General features: G+C 47.4%; 1 protein-coding gene across 3 annotated transcripts in view; it reads right to left on the bottom strand.

Moving 5' to 3' along the window:
* TAOK2 (TAO kinase 2) overlaps nt 1-18,337 on the bottom strand; it is a 39,591-nt gene extending 21,254 nt beyond the window's left edge. Inside the window, exons 1-13 of one of the 3 annotated variants that reach the window (XM_083707622.1) lie at nt 18,261-18,337; nt 16,260-17,381; nt 6,549-6,721; nt 5,946-6,017; nt 5,657-5,758; nt 4,957-5,002; nt 4,764-4,860; nt 3,097-3,210; nt 2,508-2,599; nt 2,248-2,341; nt 2,004-2,085; nt 1,279-1,446; nt 979-1,191 (exon numbers count right to left, since the gene is read on the bottom strand). In XM_083707622.1, coding sequence (XP_083563748.1) covers nt 979-1,191; nt 1,279-1,446; nt 2,004-2,085; nt 2,248-2,341; nt 2,508-2,599; nt 3,097-3,210; nt 4,764-4,860; nt 4,957-5,002; nt 5,657-5,758; nt 5,946-6,017; nt 6,549-6,680 — 1,212 coding nt within the window. In that variant the 5' untranslated portion in view covers nt 6,681-6,721; nt 16,260-17,381; nt 18,261-18,337. Of the gene's footprint in view, nt 1-978; nt 1,192-1,278; nt 1,447-2,003; nt 2,086-2,247; nt 2,342-2,507; nt 2,600-3,096; nt 3,211-4,763; nt 4,861-4,956; nt 5,003-5,656; nt 5,759-5,945; nt 6,018-6,548; nt 6,722-16,259; nt 18,216-18,260 lie in introns of those variants that run through there. The other 2 variants (XM_083707621.1, XM_083707623.1) reach the window with 2 other exon arrangements.
* Nucleotides 18,338-19,471: the final 1,134 nt, after the last annotated feature.

Genomic DNA, 19,471 nt, shown 5'->3' with positions numbered 1-19,471 from the left:
GCCTTGGTGAGGCAGAAATTAATGTTTTATTCTTCCATGGAAATTTTTCTGTTCTACAGGTTTACTACTAACAATGAATGGATGCCAGTTGCCAATACAACTATTAGGCAAGCAAGCTTGGCAATTTCAAAGCATTGTGCACAGTAAATACAAATAAAATAAGCGTATGGAAATAGATCACTGGGCAGATCACTCTCTATGGCAGGGGTAGACAACAAGGTGCCCTCCAGATATTCTTGGACTACAACTCCCATCAGCCTCAGCCAGCATGGCTAATGGTCAGGGATCATGGGAGTTGGTCCAACGACATGTGGAGGGCATCAGGTTGCCTACCCCTGCTCTAGGGCATCACAACATTTTCTGATGATGCAAACTGAACGATGTCCAAAGGAATATGAGCCTATGCAAATTAGCCTAATACGTACAGGAAAATTTCCCCAAAATCCCACGTTGTCAGGTGTGTCCTTTACAACCATTGGTTTCTGGGCAGAGTGGGGAGGTGGGATAAATTTATGCTTAAGATGCGGTTAGCTGTGAAGCAATGGGTCTAATAGGCTTTCAGAGCTAAGGATGCTTTAGCTGCAGACCCAAACTCTTTGGTCTCTACTGCCTTGCTCCCCACCACCATTCCTATCATATTGTGCGAATCCAACCCACATTCAGAGGTGGGCCACTCCCACAATTCACCCACCTGGGCAGGACCAACCTGCGATTCCCGCATCTTTACCATCTCCTGCTGCCACTCACCAGCATGGGAGAGCTTGAGGAAGGCCAGGGCAACTGAGGCTTCCTACCCAACCGGAGCTGCTCCCTAAATTTTGCCCTTCACTACGGCAGCAACTCAGCGTGCCTGCTTCCGTGCTTCTCTGGGCTCTGACCATGGAAAGGCACAAGTGACTGTTTCCCAAGCCCACTCAATCCTGCTCCCTCCTGTTACCGTTCAGATGTTCCCACTCCCAAAGCACATGTATCCTGTACCGGAAGGCGATGGATGACGGAGCTGTTGGAGGTGACTGTGTGCTCGCCTTCCTGCATCATGGCAATCTCAGCCCCATCGTCGTCATCGGAGGCATCCGCCAGGCTGTTGACGCTGCTGCTCTGGCTGCTAGCGCTGATGGACATGCTGGGCACCGAATGGCTACTCTCCATGCTGTTGATGGTGCCTGTACGGTGGAGAAACTGCTCCACCTCCTAGAGTAACAAAGAGAGGGTAAGAGGTTGGGGAGGAAGCTGGAGCGGGGAAGAAGTTGCCTTGGGTAACCAGGTAGAACCACTAACCTCCTCCTCTTCTGGTGCCTCTGCATTTGGGCCATTCTGTGCCTCCTGGAAAAGGATTTTCTTCATCTTGCGGTACTGCAGGTTGTCCAGCTCCCGCACAGCATCCTTGGTTCGCTGGATCAGGTCCATGATAACTGTCTGGGGACGTTCCCTCAAGAGGAAGCGATGCTGGAGAAGAATGAGCATGAGGTTGGTTGAAAATGGTTCTCCAGAGCAAGTTTTTCACAAATCCACTTTAACTGGATTAATTCTGTTCCACTAACGACTCAAACTAATCTACACAGTGCACTCTCAGCTTGTCTGGGAGGTGAATCAAAGTGATGAGGAACCGCAAATACTTTGACCAAAACATTTAAACATTGTTTTTCACAGGTGGAGCATCTTTTTAACAATGAAAAACAATGGGGAAGATTTGTATAGTTGTATCTTGGGGAACAATGTTGAAGGGAGTTACTTAGGAATGTTGATCCCACGTGACAACTCTCCACCTACCCCCCCCCCCCAATGTTACCTAGCTAATTTTACATCTTGGCAGTCCCCGGCATCTGTTTTCCTCTCAATGAAATTTCTAATAGAAAAACAGCTTTCTTCCTCTGCCCTCAGCCTCACTTTCACTGTCCCACAGACAGGGCTGTGTTGTGACCAAAGTTTCAGAGACATAAGTGGACTATGGCTAGAGGAGACAGAAGGCCCCTATTCAGGGGTGCAGCTAAGCTGAGCAGTACCTTGAGCAGCACATCAGAGGTTGGGCGGTCCTGGGGGATCTTCTGCAGGCACGAATCCACAAAGTTCCGGAAATATTCAGACCTGAAAGGAGTAAAGAAAGAGCAATCCAGGAGGCCTGCCTTCTTTCGAACTCCAACCTCAGCTTCTGTCACCGGTCCCAGCTCTAAACCCATCAATCCCTATTTCCAAGGTCCTAGAATTCCCTTCATTTTCATAAGCACATGAACTGGGGGCCTTTCTTACCAGTGACTGGACTGGAGCAGCGGAGAATCATTCTGGGCGATGTGGTATAAGGCACTCATAGCATTCATGTTAAAGAGGGGTGGTTTGCGCTCCGCTGGGGATACAGGGACACTGATGTTAACAGCGACATTTCACTTTCCCCCAAAACATTTCCCCTCCTGCCTCCCCCACCTTAAGAACTCTGGCAGCTCCAAGCTTGCCAGGGCAAGGAGGTCCTTGGAGCACGCCACCTTCTCTATTCCTAAGAGCGCATCCCATACCAAGTTCGATGCACGTGATGCCAAGTGACCAGACATCCACCTTGCCGTCGTACTGCCCCTCGTCCATGGCTAGGATCACCTCGGGAGCCATCCTGGAAAGAGCACAGTGCACAGTGGCCTGAGATCATGATTCACAGCTTGTTAAGAATCTATAGCTGGCTGGTAGAGAATGTAGTGTCCCCAAATGTTATGGGGCTACAACTCCCATTGGCACCAGCCAGCCAGGTCAACGGTCAGGGATGATGGGAGCTGGAGAGCAGCAACGTCTACAGAGCCACCCCGATATACGGCATTTTATCTTCAAAAAAGGGCAACCTTCCGCTTCCACGCAATACCACTTTGCTTTTCTACTTCTCAACATCTCCAACTCTTCCCTCCAGAAAATGCAGGCCCTATCAAATCCACTAAATTCTCTTTGCTTTTCTAGGAACCAAGTTCATGCACATTGAACCTCACTCCCAATTTGCCCTGCCCCATTTTCATGCAAACACTTTTCTCCTAAAGAAGGCGAGGCCTACAATTGCTTCTTGCCACAGATCTTCCCGCTTGTCTCCCGGGTCACACAAACATCCAGTTCTTGCTCTCTTACCAGTATGGGGTGCCAACAAAGGAGTTAGCGGGAGCAATGATGGAGGCCGAGCCAAAGTCCCCCAGTTTCACTTGTCCTGGCTCAGTCAGCAGGATATTCCCAGCTTTCACATCTCTGGAAAAGGCAAAGCTTAGTGGTTAAGAACTGCACGTGGGAGCAGAGATAATCATGGACTGGAAGGTGGGCAGAGAGGGGGAAAACAAGTGTGAGAAGCGGGGGGGGGCGGGGGGAGCAGGAGGATGGAATGCACTGAGAACTGCATGCCGGGGGGGGGGCTAGATGGAGATGGTTAGGGTGAACTGCTTAGCCTTATTCAAGTGGCCAACCTCTTACACAATTATAACCAGATCGCACATGGTTCTAAGTCACAGAGGGGGGCCTACGTGTAAACAGAAGGCTTTCTGCTTCCCTCCTAAAGCAGAGCCAGAGGGGTTTTGTGGTTAGAGTATTGGACCAGGACCAGGGAAAACAGGTGTAAAATCCTCATTCAGGCATACCACTCGCTAGGTGACTTTTGACCAGTCACTGTCTCTCAGCCTAACCTACCTTCAGAGGGTTCTTATGAGGATAACATGGGGAGAGGGAGAACCATCTACGCCACATTGAGTGCCTTGGAGGAAAAGTGGGATGTAAATGCAATAAATAAATGTGTGCAAGGATGGGGCATTGGAGATGTGGCAGAGGGGCCTGATGGTATGCATGGTCCCGCTCTCCCAACACATGCCAATGTATTCATGTGGACCCTGACATGTGCTAGAACCCAATAAACAACGGCTTGCAAATTATACTGTGGGAGCTTTGTCATCCTGTCTGTGGATCATGCAAAGGGCATGAGCAGCTAAATATACAAGTTAGGGTAGAGATAGAGAAACACGAGCCACAGAGACCTGGCTTGCAATCAACACTAAGCCTTTGATTGTTTAGCCAAAGTGTGGTGTCCAAACCCACACCAGCAGACTAACGATGGCTTGTTTTCTGGCAACAAAACATGATGTGAAACCATGGCTAATTATGGTTTGGTGTTATCTCCTTGCTCAACCATGGGTTGTCTAGTGAGCATTGAGGGTTGAGTGGTCAACCTATGGAGGCAGGAGGTAAGAACAGCTGGAAAACAAAGCAAGTTTCAGAGAAAGAAGCTCTTGGCTTATTTGCTTGCCTGAAAGATAACCCATGGTTTGTTCAATAAATCTTAGCTAAAACAAAGCATGGCTTACCATTATATATGAACACAGCCAGACTGTCTGGCCTTGCAGTTTTAAACCAAAAGCTGCCATTTGCCACGATTTCTCTAGATGTAAAGTGGGAGGAAGGGAGGAAGCATACAGATTTTATGGTGCAGCAGCTTCAAGGCCATATTGTGCCCTTACAATGCAGGAGGTTTCAAGCAGCTTTCTCTGAAGTTTGCATTCAGCTCATACATAAAGTTTATTTTCGGTCTCTGTGATGAAAACCCCACAGGAATCGCTTGCATGAATCAAATGCAAATATGCCTTGATATGGCAGTTAAAAGTAGCAAATAATTCAATTTAAAATCAGAAGGGTCCATAAGGACTGCACCCTCATGGTAAGATAGGGACATGGCCATTCTGCCATCCAGGTTCCTGTGGACTATGCCTAAAAACAGCATGGGAAGATGTGGGCACACAGGGCAGGACTGCTCATCTCACCTGTGGATCATGTTGTGCGAATGCAGGTATGCAAGCCCCTGCAGGGCACCATGTGTTATGGCTGCAATCTCTACTTCCTGCAGCGGTTTCTTGTGCACTAGGAAACATGGGAGGGAGGAGAGAGCATCACATATAAGTGTAGGAAAAAGGGATACAGAATATCTACCCATCTCACATGGTCTTGGGGACTCACCTTCCAGCAAGTCCGAGGCAGAGCCCAGGCAGTACTCCATCACCAGCTGATGGGGTAAGAAGGCAGGGAAGGAAGTTAGCTCAGGGCAGAACATTCCTCTGAACCCCACCTGCCAACCAGTCCCCCAAACCATTACATACCTGGGACTTCCGATTCACTTAAGAACATAGGAAGAGCCCCTGCTAAATCAGACCAAAGGTCCATTTAGTCCAGCATCCTGTTCCCCATAGCAGCCAACAAGATGCCTTCAGGAAACCCATAAGCAGGCCAGAAGGCAACTACCCTCCCATCCTGTTACCCTCCTGTCAACTGGTATTCAGAGGTATACTGCTTCTACACATGGAGGTTCCATTTAGCTATCATGGTTAACAACCACAGATAGTCTTATTCTCCATGCATTTGCCTAGCTCCCCCCAAGCCATCTTAAAGCAGCAGCCACAACCACATCATGTGGCTGTCACTTCCATGAATGAATTTTGTTTTGTCTGTAAAAATCTCTCTCTCTCTCTCTCTCTCTCTCTCTCTCTCTCTCTCTCTCTCTCTCTCTTGTAAGATCCATGCTTGCTCTTTAACCTAAGCAAGAAACCCAACCACCACTCAGACCCCTCCTGCACCCATCCAAAACCTCCATTGTTCAAAGATCAGAAAATCTTCCCGGAGCCCAAAAGGTTAATGTGAGCAGCTTCCCCTTTCATCTTACCCATGCTGTATGTTCCCGTAGATAGCAGCCCTTGTATTCAATGGTGTTCGGGTGCCGCAGCTTTTGCAGAAACTTCACCTCTTTGATAATATCCTGCCATTTCTGGAAGATACACAAAAGGGGCCTGAGCACGGAGAAGCCTGAATTCCAGATGAAGGAGAGAATGGGACGGAGCCCAATGGACCCAGGACACTCTCAGTCGGTCTAGAGACCAAGGGAACTTAATCGCCAAGGTCCGCTGGCAGGGCAGCTGCGACTAGTGTTGTCAGAAGAGGGGTGAAGCACAAACCTCGTTAGACTGCTTCCCACTGTAGGACATTTTCTTGATGGCCACCACTTCATTGTTACGTATGTCTCGGGCCTGTGGAAGGAACAGAGTGTCAGGAAGCTGTTGGGGGGGGGGTAGCAATGGCCAGATTCAGAGGCTGTCAATTCAGAGGGCTGAGCAGAAGCTGGCTTCTCTGCCTTGAAAAAGTAACGCAGATCAAGAGGGAATTCTCACACTCAGAGATGTCCACCGGTCAGAGGCATTTTGGGAGTAACAGGAACCCATTTCATAAGAACGAGAAAGGAAGCCTGGATGAATCTGACCAAGAGTCAGTTCACCCCAGGTCCTGTTTCCCACAGTGGTCAACTAGCCCATAAGGGGTTGGGGGGAGAGGCAACAGCCCTCTCCAGTTGTTGTTCCCCAGCAGCTGAAATTCAGGAGCATACTGTTTCCGAACCTGGGGCATACATGCAGAGGTTATAGCTAGTAATCTTCTCCACAGGGAGGGCAAAGAGGTGTGATACTAATGAGTAAGAAAGGAGCTGGAGGGCATGCTTTAAGTGAGCCTAGAGGGGTGTGTTCAATTTCAACAATATCGCCCCACCCCACTCCTTCAACACTCACAAAGTAGACTGCTCCGAAGCTGCCATGACCAATCTCCCGCAGGTCAACAAAGAGCTTTTCGGGGTCATCCTTGAAGAACAGTTCAGCCACTTCAGGGTCCTTCAAGCTGCCAGCCCGGGCATTAGACGGCATGGCGGCCGTGGAGGAGGCTGGGCTTCACCTTTGCCCTTCTCCTAAGGTGGGGAAACAGAGGTTAGCAAGGTCACCAAGCGTAAGACATGGTCTGATAGGACACACAATGAGGCTACCTTCCTGAAGCTAAACATATCTAGGCCTGATCAGTAAGGGGACTGGACCTGGGGAAGGGCATTTAAGGACCTCATGTAGGTTGCCTTGAGTTCCTTAGTGGAAGAAAGGCAGGTTATAAAAATATATCAGACTCCCTACAAAAGGGCCCTTCTTTTGCTAAATCAGCCAGGATGGGGAATCCTCCACAGCTGCATCCAATCTAGTCACTGCTCATACAGGACATCCTTCACAAGAGAATCCAGGAGTCGCAAGTTCCCACCCACAAAAATAAGAGAAGTGGTGTAGAATGGTAATCAAGGAGAAGAATTTGGAGGGGGGGCACCAATGCCAACAAATGGGGTAAGATTTCATAGAGATCAGAGAAGATATAGCTGTTTCTCCTCTCCATGTTGTGCTCCTGCTGCACTAGCAGCAGCATTCAATTGGGAACTGAAAATGTACTGAATTGAGGAACTGCATGCACCCGAAACTTTGCTGATCGCTAAGTTTTCCAACTTTTCTGCTCTAACCACAACAATATACCCTAAATTTCTTTTAGAAAATAAATTACAGGCTCCAATTCTTCCTAAGCAAACTCAGGAGTATCTCCCTGAGATACAATACACTCTGACTCAGAGCACATTTGTCCCTGCTGCTTTCCCAACTAAAATAACCTCCATGACTTGCTCTTTCTATGACAGGATGAAGGTTCTTGCTGGGTTTTCCCTCTTCAGTGTGGAAGGACTGAACATGCTTCAGCTCCATGGTCTTGCATGCACAGTGCCACCTTTCCCTTGCAGTGGGCAAAGACCTGCATGTACAACAGCCACATTCTCACAAAGAATTGCCTCAGCTTAATAAACTTCTTTCTTGCTATAGTTTCCCTTCTGTTCTCGTTGAAAGTCAAGTTAGGGAGGAGGAAGAAATTAACAAGATCTTCTTTAAAGACTACTTCTTCGATGGCATTTACTCCCAAGGATGTATAAACAAAACCAAAAAGAAATAATCAAGCCCAACCCTTCCACGGTTGCTTTTGTGATTTGGATATCTTGTGCTGCTTTCCTTAACAATTCTTCCTAAAGCAGGGATGTATGGGGAACATGTCGACTTCCAGAGGTTGTTGGCACTCAAACCCCTATCAGAATAAGCCAAAGGTTAGAAATAATGAAAGTTAAATAGTCCACCACCATCTTGAAGGCCACAGGTTCCCCATTCCTTTTCTTGGGTAAACTGAGGTCAGTCAGTTGTGAGGGGCTGAAGGGAATTATGGGGACATGTAGCAAATGAGACTTTTGAGAGGCTTGCCTTGGATTTTACTGGGCTTGGTACAGGAGAAGTGGACTAGGTATTTTTTTTATTTCTAAGATTTTATACCTGCCCTTCTCCAACAGGTTCCAGGGTGGGTTACAGTCTTACAATATACAGTTATAAAAACAGTTAAGACCACTGCAATGATAACAACGTAGTAAATCCTCTCTGAACGGAACAGAACAGTATAAATCCAACAAAAGTTCAGTCCCCAAAAAACAAAGGCCAGGGCAAAGAGGCGTGTCTTTTACATACAGTGAAAGCTGTCCAATGAAGATGTTGCACACAACTCTAGAGGCTGCCACAAAGAAAGGCCTCTCCTGGGCCACTCTTCCCCACACTTCTGAGGAAGAGGATACCAAGGAAGCCCCCTCAGTCAATCTTAACACCCAACAACTTTGGAAGGGGTGGAGGCAGTCTTTCAGATATTTGGGGCCTGAGCTTTTTAGGGCTCACTAATGTGATCACCCTGAACTGGGCCCAGAGACCAATAACCCTGTACACAGGAAGCATGGACAGTACAGAAGTTGCTTACTCCTTATTAGTCCTCAAAGAGGTGCTCAGAGCTGTTCACCACCTGGAAGATATCACCTCCATCATACAATTTTACGTTAAAAGCTTCCCATCCACATATGAAACAGCTGTATGTCACTACGTTGAAATGTTTTACCTGCAACACACTGCCCCAATTGGTACATCTATGGAGTTTATTTTAACCAAGGTCTTTAAGATTAAAAGATGCAGGTGGCATAGAAGTAAAAAAAAAAAGGGGGGGGGGAGAGCAGAAATACATTTCAGATTGTAAGTCTGCAGGCAGGGGCTGTCTTGCAAACTATGTATGCAAGCCACTCCAGCAGACTTTTAGGTTGAAGAGTTGGGTACAAGTGCTCTAAATCAATCAATAAATTCTATGGCAAGATGACCCATACTTCTTGATGTGCCTTTATAGTGTACAAGAGGCTGAAGTTTCTAAAAGAGAACACAGAAAAATCCAGGCAGCCTAGACTTTAGCTCTGAACCCTACATCAAACAACTCACATTTCCAGACATACCAACCTAAATTCCCTGGGAGAGATCCTTCAGCAGGAGAATGTGTTTGCCACTTGCAGTAGCTGCAACCTATGACCCTACACTAAATGGGAAGAGGGGTGGACAGCCATGCTGCCTCCCACCCTGGCCCAAGGGAGACACTCCCCACATGGGTACCCTGCTTCCTAGAGGGGGAACCTCACTATTTTGGAGGCTATGCTTAATGCAGGTATAAGCCACTATTCTGACCTTATTGCTAATCACACCCTGGCAGGCTGGGCACTCTTCATCTTTGCTCAACACAGAAGGCAAGAAAGAGGTCTGTAAAAGTTGGCACCAGCTACTCCCCCCCCCCCCCAGATACCACCTCTGAAGGCTGCAAAACTCCACAGTGATCCTTTGCACGCCTCCATCAGCTGAATGAACCAGCATGGTATTCATATAGGCTAAAACATCTTGTATGTCTGGACTGCGGATCCATTCCTTGCCCTTGACATTAGTCAGCTGGATGTAACCCCCTGGAGTCTTTGCCTATGGGAATGGGTCAGGCCAGGCTGGCTAGATGAATATTAGAAAAACAAAGCCCATGGCCTTTGCCTTTTGAGGGGCACCAACCTGCATCTAAACTCCGTTTGCCAAAACAAGTTTCTTGGGGTACCTCTTCACCTTCTGGGATGGGCAGAGCTCATCGAACCAATTCCCCTCCTCCACCCAATGAACAGAAAAACAAGGAAATCAAGGGCCTGCAGGCAGGCCATGTCAGCGAGAGGAAATCCTTGCATTGTTCAGTTGCTTCCCAGGGAACAATCCAAAGCAAAAAGGCAAATCACAAGGCCAGCCTGGCAGCAGTAATGCGGGTGGGAAGGCATCCTTCTGCTGTACCTCACTTCACTAAGCAGCGCACAGAATTTAACCTCTCAGGTTTGGTTTTGAGGTTCCAGGTTAAAGTCAATGGAAAAGGTTATACAATGAATTCAGAGAAGTCATCTAGGGCTACTCCTTACACAGAAAGAAATGCCCCCTGCAGCGTAAGCTGTATCGTCTGCAAAATGGAGAGCAAAAGTAGATCAGGCTCTCACCCAACATGGAACAGTAGACCTGCTTTCAGGTCATCACCAGCAGGTCTGGATGTCACATTTGACCCAAGATGTGCAGACTAAAAGTGGAACCAGTTTATAGGCCTGTGACTCTTAAGAGTCATGCAAGATTTTGCTGCTTCTGCTGAAGCTTTGGGAGGCTGCAATTAGATAAAGAAAGCAGCAGTTACCATTTGCCAGCATACTTCTATGCCACTTTTCCAGGAGTTCTTATGGCACTTACCATCAATGCACAAAACACTTCCAATAAACACAAAAAGAATATATAATCTTTAATAATCTACTGTAATATAACTATTAAAAAGGACCTGTGCTAGAGGGTTAAGAGCACTCCTGAAGGCACGGCTTAAGGATTTCTTCTCAACTGCAGAGTGTAACACAGGGGTGGGGAACCTCAGGCCCCTCTATCTGGCCCTCAGAACTTTCCCCAGGCATTCCCCTCTCCCCAGGCAACTGCTCTCACTGGCCCTGCTTGACTGCCTGTGTTTCTGCCTGGCTGGAAGGTGTCTTTGAACTCTGATAATGCCTCTTGCTTGCCTGGATGGCAGAAAGAGAAAGGGGAGTGTAAGTTTTTCATAGAAACTAACCTACTGTTCAAAGGTCGCTCTGCCCACTTTTGCCTCCATCCCTGTGCACCACCAGCATGTTACCCTCAGAAGGCTGCCTAGAAAGGAAAGCAACCATTGGGCTAAAAAAAGGTCCCTCATCCCTGCTGATAAGCACATTTGGAAAGGAGTTAACCACCCAGGACAAACAATACACCTTGCTTTTTCTATAGCATGTGCTTTGGCTCACTTGCTCAATCCAGCTACAGTGAGTTATGAAAATTAGTCAGGAAGCTCTGACACAGGACCTGCTGCCAGTTTCAACAATCAGCTTGCAGAACACACTACCCAGAATGACATTTGCCAAGGGTGGGTGGACGGACATATTGTAAAAAATTAAGTGTCTATCCAAAGTCTGGGAGATGGACCCTTGACTTTAATGTCTTTCCAGCTCCTACAATTTAGAGAACTGGAGATACTGATCCTGAATTCTTCTGTTTATTTTCACAAACTGAGGATGTAACTTGAGGTTCTCCTGAAGAAAATGCACCTCATATGCCTGGATGGCAAAGAGGGGTACCAGATTTCTGACAGGGAGTAGCGACCAGCTTATTTATTTAGCTGGGGATGCCAACATGCTAAGTAGGTTGACAATGATGGGCTCAACTGTGCAGGAAAAAGGAACAAAAATGCATTACCTAGTATATGATTGTTATGTGTGCTTGGAAAGCCAAAATTGGTGAGGTTGCCTCTACTCTATTTTACCACCTGAAATATATCAAGCATTGAGCTGTTTACACTGCATTCTTTAAGATACAGAGAGTAAAGAAAACAGAAGAACTAAAAGAACAGCCTGATTATTCTGGGTTTAATCAGTGAAACTATATACAGTGAAAGCTGGTTAGGAGAAAGTCTTAAGAGAAGTGGTCATGAGGCCTCAGGCCTAACTTGGCAATTAAAGCTAGGTAACTTATGACTGCAGACACTTGCCAACAGTGAAATGTAAAATCCTAAGGCAGATTTTCCACAAACATAAAGTCATTAAATCGCAGGTGAAAACAGATACACTAGGAGACGGTAGCATTAGGCTGCTGAAGTCCCACTGAAAAGTGAAGAACACATAAACTCCATCAGGTTCTCCCTAATGCAAAACATCATCAGTGGTGGGGATATGGAGCAAGGAAGAGCCATCTGAACCTATAGAGGAAGGGGGCAGAATTATTCAATACCCACAGGTGGGCTTTAAGTATTTGAAAGCAGGATAATGCCACAGTTGTGGCACGTGTGGATCTTTCCACACACCCAAAATCAAGAGGCCTAAAGATCACCTGCCTGCAACACTGGAAGCCACAATGTCTGGTCTGCTCCCAATCTCCAAATGTTAGCCACTGTCCTTTGTGGTAGTGGCAGAGAAGCAAGTTGTGGGTTTTCTTTCTTTCTTCACTGGCCCAGTAAATGCTTTTAGACAGCACCTTGTGCCAAATACCACCAATGGGCAAGAAAGGACAGACTCTGGTCCAGTTTGTTGAACTTACTCAAGGGAGGCCGCTGCACCTCCACAAAGGGCTTCTGATCCCTTCGCCTTACTTAAGCCTCCAAAATATTCACACGTCGCCCATCTGGATACCCTCTTGATAGAAACCTAGGAAACGCATTAAAGATCCAGCCACAAAACAGCAGAAGAGCTGCCCCTTCACCTGTTGCTGCCCTCTTCATATTTGCTGGCTTTGCACTGCAGCTACAAGGATTATAAAATGCTTATTAAAAATTATGGCAGCAATTTCTATATTAAATAGATGTATATGTCTTTTTTCCATCATGGAACTCAAGTTCCCAGGCACTCTTGCCATCCAGGAACTAACCAGGCCCAGACCTGCTTAGCTTCAGCAAAGCTACAGCATCCTGGGTCCACAGAAGCACATCTCTGTTCTGTTATGCTTCCTAGTCCTTCCTTCCCAGGCAGCACAATCCTTTGACTGTTTACTCAGAAGCAACTCCTACAGTGCTCAATGGGGTTCATCTCAATTAACTATACAGGGTTACAAATCATACAGTGCCATCCTACACGCCTACTTAGATCTAAGCCCTTCTGAATTCAATGGGACTTACTCCAGGTAAATGGACTCCGGCCTTAAAGTCTCTTTCCTAAATATTCTGAAATACCCTGTCCTGGCCTCTTTCCTTTCAGAGTCTAGGATGCTTTCATTCCAGGGGGTCTTCTCCCCCGCACTACCAATTCCTTCTGTGCTGGAAGAATACAGGGCTTACTGAGTAACCTGTGGGTAACTCAGAAGCAAGCCCTAGGGGTTGTATTCTACTACAACAGCATGACAGAAAATAATGCTTTGAGAACACAATGCAGTCATTTCCAGAGATTTTGCTGCAACCATTAGAAAACTATTTTAAGAAAGAATTGGAAGGAGTTCAGTTACCTTAACAAATGCCCTTCGCCGGCCGAAAGAAAATATTGCATTCGTCCAGACTAGTGAGGCGATTTAGTTTTGCATACCCTGTCACATATGTTAAGCCTGTAGTCATGAGATGTATATATGACAGACTCTCACCAAACCAGATTCAACTGAAAACTAAAGGCAGAAAACAAGACTAGTGTAGGATGTTATAGAAAGCACTTCCACTTTTCGCAAGTCCTCCATAATGTCTAAAGGGGAACTTTTGTATGTGTCGAGGAGGTGGGATGTGCGTGTGTGAAAGAGAGAAGTTCTAATCGTATCTCAAGCTTCTACATGTGTCCTTTCAGACATTATACTGGAACTCTCATTCATTCCTCTGCTTGCCAGCTCTTAACAACGTATTCTCTGACAAAGGACAAGATCAAAGTTAGAAACTTTGGGCTGTTAAATTTATCTGACCAAAGAGTGTTACCAATTATTATTTTATGTCACATCGTGGTGAGATGTGCAAAAAGAGGCAGCCTCTTAACACAGAATCAGCAGCCACAAATATAGAAACAACTCCACCTCCCCTAAGTAGCGCCTGGGCAAGAGGGGTAGGATGCTTTTATTCTTGGTCTGGGTTGGCTTGTTTGCAGTCCTTTGGCTCAAAGCAACACTTTTGTTACACCATCATAGTCATCTTTTTTTTTAAAAAAATCTGAATATTCCAGGATAAAACTTCTCTCATGACGACATGTCCAGCTGAAAGGAGGCTCATGATTCTGTTTTAGATTACTGGAAGTAAGTAGTGTATTATAATCAAGAACATAGGTGGGGGAAATCCAGCAAAGGAAAAATCCTAAATGCTCATTGAGAAGTCATGCTCTTTGTAGCAACAGGGGCAGAACCAGGGTTTTAAATGGACATGTGTATTAGGGGAATGGGGCTGCAATTCTAACCTCACTCACATGGGAATAAGCCCCATTGAACTCAATAGGACATGTTTCCAACTTGTCACAGAACTGTGCTGTAAGTCAGAGAAACTGGAAAAAGTGTTGGTTCTTTTCCTTTCTTTTGGGCTCTTGATATAATTGAAATGATTGAATAAGCATATGTGGACAGATTAGTAACTTTGGGGGATTCATTTGCAAGGCTGTACCCAACTAAACAGACAAAATAAGAGTGTTACTTGTCACAAGAGAGAATCAGCTGGGTTAAAAGTCTGAGGAGCTCCTGTCAACAAAAGAAAAGCAATTTATCCCATTATCTCGGTGGCCAAGCACTTCAGAAAGAGCCTTCAAAAAAATATCACAGGAAAAGCTTTGTCAAAAAGCAACCAAGTAGATACTGGGCCCCATCTTGCATGATAAAACTACTGCCTATAAGGACAGCGGATGGAGGAGCCCCAAAAGCAACATAGCTCTCAAGGACTCTTACTCATCCTTGATAGAGGCATGCCACACAAAGCCTTTCCTGAAACCTTCTGGAATGATGTTCAAGCTACAATGAAAATTGTTGGATGCACACAACAAGAAACACCCCTTATTCTCAGATTCATTTTAAATTCCTACCTTGAACTGGTATGTCCCAGAGAAATGTGCAGTCCCTTGAGGTGGTAAATATTCCCAACTCCCATTTTTTGACCCAAGTCAAGCAGTAATACAATCCATGAAAGTGGAGGTCTTGAAACTTGTGTGCTTTGTGTTAATGGGCTTGATAGACATGCCATCATTCATTAATTGATCTTCTGAGACAAGACATGCACAGAAATCTAGACTGCTGAAGACCTCTTCTTTAAAGGTACTAGCCCCCATGTTTCTAGAGAGATATCTGAAAACAATCCTGGTCCACAGGGTGGGCGGGGGTGGGGGGAGAGAAACAGACAACTGCCATTGCTCAAGGAACACACTACTGGTTTTCTTATACCCCACTGTTTATAGATACTGCCTCCTAACAGCACCTTCACATCACCAAGTACTAAATAATGCTCAATTTACCTAAAACTCTGAATTAAATGTGAAACTCCTGCATACTAACAGAATTGATATTTTTTGTACAATGTTATATTGACATTAAATCTTTTTCTGGTTGCCCCTCAGAATACAAAAAGAGCAGGACCAGTGGGAAGTGGTCCCTGTAGCTTAAAAGGATGTCAAATTGAACACCATCCAGCATTTAGGACAAGCCATTCATCCTCTTTCCTTCCAAGTGGTCATGTTAAACCTCATTACTCTGCAGTATCTGTGTGAAGCACCCCTGCAACCAAATACAGTTTCACCATGTCTTCCTCCTAACCCATTATAAACACACATACAAAACTTTTGGTAGCGTGCTACGTTAAAATCCAACCCCAGACCACAAGCCAAGGGCAATCATCCCATTTCCCCAAAATTCACTCCTGGTTGCATGCTCAATATTTACAACAAAGTTTCAGCCTGAATGATGATTCCTAGGGAAGCCAACAGTAGTCCATCATGTTAACCTACCTTGATAACACCTACACCCCCAACCTTGTCATCAAATATTTAAGGGCATAACAACAGGCCTCTAGGTTTTCTTAAAAGCTGAACAAGACCTAATGGAGAGGAACAGGACTAGGAGCCAGGGGCTTTTAGTTGCATAGTCAAGAAATGAGTCTAGCAGTCATAGTGAGATGCAATTGCTAGGTTGCAAAGGAGGTTTTTGGGAGGGATGGGGGTGGTGGTGTCAGCTTTTATTCTCAATAAAAAGAAGACAAGGATTTGAGGTGGCAGAATGGAAACCCAGGATCCATGTTCTGGTGAACAGAACTCCTGGCTTCTTCAGAAGAGAGAAGTGGGGCCCAGATGTGGCAGGGGAAAGCTGCAAGTTGCTACTCCTTCATTAAGCCTTTAGAAGAAAATGAGTTGGGGTGGGGTGGGAGGGCGTGTGCTTCTCAACATAGGAGGGATGATTGTTGGGGGAAGGCAGGGGAAGCAGACAGAAAGAAAATCGGATTTCCACAAAATTGGTGCATACAACCTCTTTGTTCTGCAAACGTTCACCTTCTGTTATCTTCCCAGCCTCCCCATCACCACCACCAAAACACACATCCCTTCACCTCTCCCCTGTATCAGTACGTTCAGGTCTCACCTGTAAGTCTCGGCAGCTGCCTTGATACTGTTCCCCTTGCGGCTCCAGCTCCAGGATATTGGGGGTGGGGAGTACACCCCCGACCTCCTCCTCCTCTTCCCCAACTCCTCCAATCAAGGAAGAGGGTTTAGAGGGAACTGTCACTGGCTCCCCTGGACGAGCGAGGCCTCTGCGTAGGAGACATAGGGCACCTAGAGTATCTCCCTCTCTCTGGCTTGGCTAGGGAAGAAAGGATCCGCAGAAGCGAAGACGTGCAGGGGGCTCTACTTAAAGGGGAAGGATGGGGGGCATCCCTTTGAAAAGGTGAATGAGGAGTCTCCCAGCAGACCCAATTCTATGGAGACTCTTCAGGGCGGTGGGGGGGGGGAGGGAGGAGAGAATATCCCAATTTAGAGGAGGGGAAATCTCTATCAGACAAGAGGCCCTACCGACAGACGACTCTTTGGGAAGCCTATTAAGGGATGGAAGACGCGGGCTAAGTGGGACGTTGCAGCCCCTGCCATATATTTCAGGTGGGGTGAGCTATAAAGGACCCACAGGTAATGGATGCGGAGGGGACTCAGGCTTGCACCTCCGAAGCGGAACGTGCCACCGCCCTCACGGGGAAACTGGGGCGGGGGGTCAGGAGGGGCCGGGGCGGGGTGGGCGGACTGGTCCTCCAGGAGCCCCAGAAATCCTCCAACGTCCAAGGAGCCCTGCGGGGCGGGGGGCCGGGGGAAGGGAGGGGCTACCTCTCTACGGCAGAGGGTGGGGTCGGTGATGTGGAGTACTGTGGGGATGGGGGGCCTGGCGCTATCCGGCCCCCCCTCCCCTCTCTCGCCTCCTCGGGCTCCTCTGCCTTCTCACTCACTCACTCACTCCAGTTGTCCCCAAATCCAAGATGGCGCCCAAGGCAGGAGCCAGACCGGAACCAAGGCAGAGAGAAGCCCGGGCGCATGCGCATAGGCGGCGCGCGGCGGAGGAGAGGGCGCACGCGCAGTGAGCCGTGGGAGGGAGCCGGGAGAAAGCCGCATGCGCCGCGGACTGGACACGCGCCGAACGCCTTTCCGAAGCCAAGGAACGGCCGCATGCGTAGAGCGGAGCAGAGACGTAGCGTACGACTTGCGCCTTGGTAAGGGCGTTCTGGAGAGAGAGAGAGTTAACCGAGCATGAGCTGTGATGAAACAAGGTGTTGCTGAATGAGACAAAGCGCATGTACACTAATATAAAGGGTGCGAGCGAGCGAGCCGAGTCGCTCGCGAGGGCGCTGCGTTCATTGGGTTGCTGCGGCGTCGATGGGCGGGACCGTGGCTTCCCTCGACAATACGAAAAGAGTGCGGGCGGATGTCTGGAACCGGGCCTAGGGGCGAGGAAGCCGCGGCGGGCTTGGAGGAGGCGGGGCTTCGGGAAGGGCGAGGGCAAACAAGGAGGTCGGCGCCCTGGTTGGCTGATAGGGGAAAGAGCTGTTCAATGAAAGGAGTCAGATTGGGACGGCACAAGCCCTCCAGCCAGTTTTGATTGGGACATACGGTGGAGGCGGAATGTGATTGGTAGGTTGGCGTTGTTGGGGGCGGAGCTTCTAGCGCTCAGCTGTTACTGGGGCAGGATTCCGAAAAAACAGGCGCGCGCGCGCATAGGAAACGGGCGAAGGGACGCCAGCTGTTGAAGGGGAGGGGGAGGAATAAAGGACGCTTTGGCGACCGTTAAAGCGTCACGAGCGCGCGGCCACTCGCCCGAACCACTCTGGAGGAGGGCGGGGTCAGGCTCCCCTCACTCGACGGAATGTTCAGGTGCCGCGCGGTCTCCCTAGTGTGACCTTTCCCTCGCCTTATATGGGAACAGCAGCACCTTGGCACCTGCGCAGTTGGGACGAAGGCGAGCTATAACCGCCCTTTCTCAAGGGGGCGGCGGCGGCGGAATAAATCGTACGCCCTTTTCGCCGTAAATTTTAAACCCTCAAAACCAAGCAAAAATGAAAAGGCGGCAAAATAGAAACACTCCCAAAAAATCGAAAGGCTCTACCTGCTTCGGAACAACCCCCTCCCCACAGTGTCACGTGATTTGGCCTCGCTTGTTGACTCCGCGGATGCTAATGCAGCACAGCCTGTACATTGTTGAGCCCGGTGACGTATCGGACACAGATTGGCTGGGCTGGTGCATTGGCTGGGACACTTCAGAGCAGATCGTGGTCCACCTTCTGTGAGGAAAAGAGGGTTGGTTGGTTGGTGTTCATTAAAACATCTCAGGGGAATGGTTGAATATTGTGATGGCCCAGAGAGGAGGTAGAGAAGCTAATGGACAGGGAGCCCCAAGGCAAGGAAGCTGAATGAAGGGGCAGAGTGGAGAAAGTGGCTGCTTCTTTTAACTCAGATTTTTTTAAAAAATACAGATTTGTATTGTTACAATAGCCCGGTGCCTGCCCTCAGAGCCAAAGGCACACACACAGGGTCTGTCTCCCTTTGGAGAATAGAAGACACATTGGAGACTGTTTTAAGAAATAGGGTTTATTTGCCTATTTACACCTTTCAGTCTGCATGAGGGGAGTCCAGATCTTACAGCATGGTCCACAGCAGTGCAGGAGACCCTTTCGTCTCCCTCTCCAAGATGGATCGCAGCCTTACTTCCTCCTCCTTCTCTGGGGAACCCCCCCCCCCAAAAAAAAGATTATAACACCATGTATTTGTTTTTTGATTAAAATATTGTAAGTCACTTTGCGTTCCCATAGCAAAAAAGTAACTAGTTGATTTAATAAATAAGAAAAAGGAGGAGGAGGAACCTGGAGGTAGGGTAAGAAAGAGGGAATTGAGACCTGAAAGGGCAACAAGGATAAATTACATCTCAAAAGGAATTTCAAAGCATTTAAGACGAGTAGAATTTTATGTGGCAGATGGAAGGAGAAATAGGAAGAGTGATCTAGAACAGTGGTTTCCAAACTTCACATCCGTGGTCCACTTGAAAACTGCTTAGCATCTTGGTGAACCACTTAATGGTTTTTCTGCCTGTTTAGTAACTGTAATACACTGTGCATTACAATTTTATAGAATTCAAACTGTAAAACAATATAATACAATACAGAAGAAATACAATTAAAATCAGTATGAGTATTTATGCAATGGATATGCCATCTCTTGTCTTCAGTAGCCACAGATCATGTCATGGATCACCTGAATGAAGTGTGTGTGTGTGTGTGTCCCGTTAAGTGCAGTTTGGGAACCCCTGATCTAGAAACATGG

This window comes from Podarcis gaigeae (assembly GCF_964106915.1).
Source record: "Podarcis gaigeae genome assembly, chromosome: 13".
Taxonomy (NCBI): Eukaryota; Metazoa; Chordata; class Lepidosauria; order Squamata; family Lacertidae; genus Podarcis; species Podarcis gaigeae.
Note: the sequence above shows the minus strand (reverse complement) of the source record. Positions and strands in the feature narration are given on the sequence as shown.